This window comes from Dermacentor andersoni, chromosome 5 (genome assembly GCF_023375885.2).
Source record: "Dermacentor andersoni chromosome 5, qqDerAnde1_hic_scaffold, whole genome shotgun sequence".
Taxonomy (NCBI): domain Eukaryota; kingdom Metazoa; phylum Arthropoda; class Arachnida; order Ixodida; family Ixodidae; genus Dermacentor; species Dermacentor andersoni.
In genome coordinates this window covers 183546713-183554240 of record NC_092818.1, presented here as the reverse complement: position 1 = coordinate 183554240, position 7528 = coordinate 183546713, and the positions used below count along the sequence as shown (strand labels likewise).

Here is a 7528-nt window from a genome sequence, read left to right as displayed (position 1 = left end):
TTGATCAGACTAATCAACACAGTCTCCAACAGGCGGGGAGGTCTAGGAGAAGACAACCTTCTGAGGCTTTTTCACGCCTTCCTCATGAGCCACATCACGTACGTGGAGGCCATGCACTGCTGGCAAGGCCGCGAGAAAAAGAAACTGGACACGCCAATTCGAAATAGTATAAAGAGGATACTGCGCATTTCCATGCAAGCCAGCACTGAGCAAATCATGCTGCTAGGGTTTGACAACACCCTGGAAAAGATCATCGATGCCCAGGTAACTCGGCTGTGATCTACAACGGCCAGAAAGAAGATTTTGGCCGTACTCGGCCTCAACCCCACGCTCGTTGCGGAGCGGCGACATCATCTCTCTGACGCTCAAAGGGCCAGCATTCAGGCCTCTCCTTTTCCTCGCAGCGCTCATCCACAGCACAACGTCGGCAGGCGCAGGGCCAGGGCCGTCGTGATTCTCAGACATGTTAGGGACGAACCTCGCTCGGCTTTCTTCGTAGATGCCGCCCAGTATGGCAGCTCGAGCAGGTTCGCTGCCGTTGTCATCAATCACAAGGGTTCGATCCTCAATCGCGCATATTTCAAAGATTCCACTCCGTCGAGGACCGAGCAGGCGGCCATAGCTCTCGCCCTCCTGGACGATAGTAAATCGCAAATCTACACAGATTCTAGATCGGCGGCTAGGGCCTTTGCCTCTGGCTGCATTTCCGTTGAAGCCTATGAAATTCTCGGCAGTAAGATTATAACCCCGCACACCATTACTTGGTTTCCGGCAAATCTCGGTTCTCAGCTAGGCTCCCTCACCAACCTCAATGATACTGCTCACTCTGGGGGGCGCGCGCTAACCATCCGCGCCGGGGAAGATGCAGGTCTGCAGGATGCGTACGGGCAATTTAAAACATTTTATTCCCCTTTAACGAAGTCACCAAGCACTATCAAGTGGGCAGGCTGACTTTTCCGCCTCCACATGGTAAACTATCCAGGACTCAGGCAATCACACTCAGTATGTTGCAGACTAGGTCATATCCCAGTTCGGCTTTTTCTGGGCATTATTAGCCCGGACGCCTTCGAATCTACCTGCCCGGACTGCGGGCGGTTAGCAGTTTAGAACACGTTCTCTGGCGGTGCCCCTCGTTACGGGTACCCAGTCAAGTCACTGAGGAGGAGTAGAGCTCTGCCATCAAGACTTCCGAGCTTCTCCCACAACTCCGGGCTGTCCAGAGAGCCCACGATGCGTGCGGCGGTGGGGCTAGGCCTCCCCGTCCTCACATGGGAGCGGCCCGCGGTACTGGTCTAAGTGCGGCGCTTCTGAGGACCTCATTAGAGTTATTTGTCTCTCTGTCTGTCTGTGCAAAAAATGTTTTAATTGACGTTGTTACGTAATCTCTTTTCCAGATGAAAAGCCATTGTTTGATTGATTGATTTCTTCTGTGCTTAGGCGCGTGAGGGTCCGCCAGTATCGTATACTTAATAAGGATATTTCGGATCACTTCTGTAAGAAACTCTCTTGGACAAATGAACCACTGTCGCAGTGCTGATCAGTTCTCCCCCTAAAACAGAGAATTCAGGTATATCATGCACTTTTCGCGTCATACATAAGGAATTGCAGCGCAGCATTCGCGACTACGATCAAGGGAAATATTATTAAAAGTTTGATCACGCAAAGGAAGTTATTCACCGTGTTGGAGGTATTTTCTCCTTCACTGCGATTTGCGTTTGAAGAGTACATGGCATAAATGAAATGCAAAATTTTCGATTTCCTTGTATTACGGTTTTCTTGTTTTTCATCAATGGTTATACACAGCTCTTTAACAACACTGCATCATTACCCCCAAATAATAACAATATAGGCAGAGAGAATGCGCAACTATGGTTGTCGCCTCATGCGTATAAATATCATAAACGACCAGCGGTTTTGTTCACAATCCCACCTATAATAATGAATACAGACTAACAGCATTAGCTTCATTTAAAAAATGCGCAAGTATTTTGTTACTCTGCACGAAGTGTGAATTAGTGTTTTTTGTCGAACGTTGGCTTCCGTTGTTTTATCTTCTACGCTGAAGCGAATGTGATTTTGAACAATGATTATTATCATATATTACGGACCTGCTTTATTCTTCTTAGTCTGAGTGAATTGCTGTATTTTCAGTGTGACTGAGAGTGCAGGTGTACACAAATTATATATTCTACACTACCTAATGAGGGTTTTCTAGTGGCGTTGTCAAGCTGCCTGTAACATTCATTCGTGAAAGACTTCCAGCCTTTGCGTTGGAGAAATGAAGTAGAATTGGACTTCACGCCCCAAGCGCACTTGGCAGGAGTAGTACAGATTAGCTGCTGCGGGCGATTGTCACAGGCACGGGGCGAACGAGGCGGTGTCGGCCGAAAGTGCCACGTCTTCTCTGCGTTTGTAAATGGCCTCTGTTAACAAACATATGCTGCAGCTAGGTAACTTCGAGCTTGAATCCCATATGACCATCTTTCATGAAGCCTATGTCATACGAAGTGCCAGGTGAAGCGGGAACAGCAATGTATACAGTATAGTTGGCGAGCTCCAACATACGAGCGTAGATGAGACGCGTGCGAGGAGTCACATCTTCCACTCTCCGATAACAAGGTTCCGAGTGCCAATCCAGGGTCCTCATATTGAATTACGCCAAGAGCCGAGCGCAGCGCGTGTCGGAACAATTACTACGTTCTTCGGCTTCTTTGCCGTTCGCCGGAAAGGCCAACGCTCCGCCGCATCTCCGACGAAACGAAGCTAGCATTCCAGCCGAGCCGAACGGAAATCGCGTCCTGCAAGTAATGCCGATCCCCTTGCGTTGCTTACCTCGTTAACACGTCGACGGCAACCTCAGCGTGAGCGGAAAATACACAGCGTGGCTCGCAGAGGGCAAAAAAGAGTGCGTGCTCTGCTGGCACACCGAGGAAAAGAATGCAGCCTGTATACCGAAGGTGTGTTACCCAGAGAACGTTGTGTGTAATCAGTGTGCAGTATGAGCGTCCAGCCGGCTTCGAGATTGACAGCGGATAAAAATAGAAAGCCCAGGGCCACCGCATAAGCTTTACGAAGCACGCCTCAATTACCGCGCGTCTATCGTTCGATGCCGCTGCGGTTGAGCAACGGACTCGCGGACGTGGGTTGGCGCCGCTGAGCAGCATAGGAGCACTGACTGTTATGACACAAATGGGGGGCTACCCTTGACACCGCACTTGGTGCAGCGCGTGTAGCTTTGGACAAAGCTTTCTCGCAGCCTTGCATGCCTTCTTTCAATTTCGAGCATTCGCGGAAGCTGTCACAATGTTGCAAGCAGTTACCACAATGATGACAAGCTCTGTGTAATAGTGGCAGCACAATCTTCCGCGTGCTGACGATGTTATACGGTGGAGGTCGGTCACAGTGCCCCGGGTACGTAGCCTTCCCTTCCTTCTTTATGTTGAAGCTGCGTCTTGATGTCAGGCGCTCTTCAACAGCGCATACGCAAGGAGAAGCGATGACTATGATGATGCATATTCTCCGAGGCACCATTGCATCACATCAGTACACCTTCGACACATGCATGGTATGACAGTGATGGCCGCAAGGTCTTTCTCTTAAGCCGGTGCAGCGCATAAACTGTTAAAAGGCGGGGATAATCGTGATCCATGTGACCTAATGCCAAGGAACGGAAAACGAGAGATGAAAGGCAGAGAGGTTAACCAGATTAAGTATCCGGCTGGCTACTCTGCACCGGGAGATGGGGTAGGAATCGGAAAAGATAATAAAAAAGAAAAGGTCAAAAAAAGAAAAGAAAACGAAACGCAGCAGTTCGCACATTCTATAGTTTTTCAATGAGTCACGTTTCTTTCAAAAAGCCCATTAGCGCTTTTAAAGCCGTTCGGGCCAACGTCGGCTGGGACGGGGGTGCAAGAATTCTGGCTTCCGCAAGGGAACGGTTGTCAATCTCGTCGAGTGTAGAGTTGAGGACTTTGTGCATTGAAACGACGACAAGCACACAGAAAGTGCGCTATCGTCTCATTGAAACCTAACGCCAAAAAGGACATTTGGGCTATGGATACATCGTAGCAAGGATGCTATCAATTAATTCTGACCATATGACCTTCCTTAGCATGCCTCTTGTCTAAGTACTCGAGAAATCATACAAAAGTAGCATGGTCAGGTAATCTACGTGGTCCATTCACAAATTTTATTCTTGACAACAAAATCATATGACATGACTCTGCCACAAGAATCGGCGCACAGGCTACCCAGAATTCAATGCGATGCGCGAAGTCGGTAATACCAGCCAAATATTTTAGCACCTTTAGGGTGTATAAAGGCTGCTTGCTTGTTTGGTGTCTAACACCGTCGCGTTTAAAGGGGTAAGTCTGAGTATTTGGTGACGACCCATGAATTTTGCTCCTTTGTCGGCTTTCTGTGGCAAGTAAAAATGATGGTAGCTGTGACCGACGGCATGAAAAGTGCATTAAAAGAAGCGTTAATAATTATTGCTGTCAAATTATCGTGTCACATATTTCTCTGCGCTCCAAGTGGTCAAATTTATTACACAATTTTCAACTGCACCTTTTCTGATCAAACGTGTAGTTAGAGCTCGCTTTAGCGCGCAATTACTTTTTTTTAGGCTTAAAGCTTAGCGTTTCACCCATGGAAACCAGCGAACACTCTTAAGGGTGAAACATTTCTTAAAGTAAATATTGCAACATTAGCCGATTTCAACCAAAGTTCTACACAAGGAGTGGCTGGTGGGGCAAGCGGTAGAAGTGACAAGTGAGGGAAAAATTGTGATTGTCGATTCTTTATCGCCCGCCGTGATTTACGTATACACGGAAGTCCTCACTGCTCTAAAGGAACAACGTAACGCGACACGTGCTACTCACGTTCGTTGCGTTCGAAGTTTGAAAGTTTACAACTGTCTTCCACACCTCCTAAAGCCATCACAACGCTTTGGAATAGGTAACGTAGAACGATGCGCAGTTTAGTCACTGGTGGTTCAGAGTAACTATACGTCTGATTCCCGTCATGCACTTTTCATCGGCTGATCGCGCATGACGTTGGGAGTGACAAGATGTGTCAGCTCCGACGCTAGCGGACATGACTATTCTGGCTTTTCGGAGCGCAAGGATTACAAGTTACACCGAGAAAATGTTTCAGCAGTAGGTTTGTCTATTTCTTTTGGCGGGACACTTGACATTGTGCGCACTCAAAGATCGTATCAAACTATCGATAAAAGTGGTTGAAAAACATCGCTGTGTGAATAAGAAAGTAATGAAATGAAGATGGAGTGCCAAAGATAAGGCCTCCTGAATCCATTTACCAGGTGCGTGTTATTTATGGAACGCTTAGGGGTGTCTTCAGTATCGATTTTTAAATGTGTGTTTTGCTGATTTCATTGCTGTACCGTGTTCCCGGATAGTCAACATTAAACACATGAGCCTAGCATACTCTGACTTACGGACGCTGTTATCATAGCACTTCATAGGCAGCATGAACGAACGGCATTTTTATCACTGAAGAGCGACTAAGCATATAAATCTTTTTTTGCCGAGGGTTGCTCCTTTTTGAGTAAAGAACTTAAATATCCTCCTCCCCGACTGTATTTGGCCGACTATGGACCCCCTATTTCAAACTACATCAATAGAAACTTGCTTCAGTTTGACCGAGTAATAGAAAGATCCCCACAAAATGACAGGAAGCCAAAGGTTTCTGTCGAGTGCTATAGCTTCCATTCTTTATTGACGTCAAACGAAGAACCCCTTGCCATATGTGCGCGCACTCGGTGACTACCGGCTTTCTGCATCGTGAACACCATCTGAATGGCGCGGAGAGTAGCTGAGTGGCGGTAAATATACATAGCGTCGCGCAATGAACGAAAACAGAAATAAGAAAAAGAAAAGACGGGGGGAAGCTGGAAATGAACGAAATATGAATTGGAAAGCAGAAAACCAAGGCTTATGGCAAACCAGTCTGTGTTCGTGCCGTTGCTAGAGATCAGTTTGGAGTGGGTTGCGGATAAGCTGTCCTTGGTGCATGTCTGCTGACCTTGCCGAATGATGTTAACAGTCCTGGCTGTGCTCTCGTCATGCTTGTAGAACAACGGGAACGAACAATGCAGTCAAAATATCATATTATGGGATGGTCGGCCGATATACTAAGTCGAGGCAAGAGACTACCGTGTACTGCCGAGAAAAAGTATAGTGATAGCGCTTAAATTTTTCTTAACTTTACTGTGCAGCAAGCATACGCCAGTTAATGTTTTTATCCGATCAAGACAACAAACATGTAGTGGCCGTAGTTTAGCGGAATCAGTTACGTATTAGAAGTATGGCGTTTGCTTGTCTCACAAAAATACAGATTGGCGGTGGTGTGTTAACCGAACATAATAGTTGAATTGACTTGCCCAATGACGGCGAAACTCTTAGAAATGGGCTGGTGGTGTTCTTACGTCTGTACACAGCTGCTAACGAAACCATAGCCAAGGAAGCAATAAATTACCAATACACACTGATTGAGCTCTTTGACGCCAAGTTCATCTTCCACGACTGCGCCAGAATAGGTAAAATAGTAGGTAACAGTTGATCTCATGTTCAAATTTGAAATATGCGCCCCGATAACGATTTTGTGAATATTGGTGTAAAATTTGGAGGACGCTTAAGCTTCGCCTTTAAGAGCGAAATGCGATAGCATTCAATGATTCCTGAGTGCTTCTCACGTTTTCCAGCATCTGCAGCTTATCTAACCGTAATGTTTAGCGGGAAGTGCTGGCGGCGAAGACTACACGAAGACGAACTTCGTGGTTCTTTTTTTGGTGGTGTGCAAGGAACCAAGGGGGCCGCGCTGCTCCTGCTAAGACAGACCTCAAACGGCAGCTGGAAAACGCTATCGCGTTAAAAAGGGTATGTGTTTGATTTTCAGCGTAACAGAATTATGTTTTCTCGTATATTCAAATTACAATCCGACGCTATCATGTCTGTAGATTGTGTGCGAGCCGTACTTTACGATTTTTCTACGTATTTTACCTTGAGAAATTCAATAAGTTCAGCAATTTCCTTGCCCCACATGGAGGGCCTGCGCGGTTGGGTATGACTGGTTCGAAATTCTTTTTGCCGAAGCGACAGCCGACGCTAGATTTTCTGCGACAAGGGGCGTTAAATTTAGAAGTGAAGTATTATTCGTTTTATGTCAACGCCAGACAGTGAAATGACGTGCCATTCTGATTTCTAGCATAGCACACCTGTATCAGGAAGTCTCATCCGTCTGGCGTTTTAGAGACCCATTATATACAGCGGCTCTGCGTACTAAATTTAATGCACCTTTGAGCCAGAATATCGTGCGCCTTCGTTCCTCCTGTGAGGTCTATGCTGTCCTTTGTTTAACGTCAAGCGCCCCGCGTCAACGTTCGAATGTCCTGCGAAGAACCACTGTGTTGTCATCCGAGTGAAAATGAAAAGAGGCGAGACAGCACCAAATGGGAGTCTGCAAGGCACACACAAAACAACAAACACCTCGGGCATAAATTTCGCGCTTG

General features: G+C 46.8%; 1 protein-coding gene across 1 annotated transcript in view; it reads right to left on the bottom strand.

Moving 5' to 3' along the window:
- Positions 1-222: 222 nt before the first annotated feature.
- The window catches only part of LOC140218412 (uncharacterized), a 121279-nt gene continuing 113973 nt past the window's right edge, over positions 223-7528 (bottom strand). Inside the window, exon 4 of the mRNA XM_072288127.1 lies at positions 223-633. Within this exon, the coding sequence (XP_072144228.1) occupies positions 223-633 (411 nt within the window). The remainder of the gene's footprint in view (positions 634-7528) is intronic.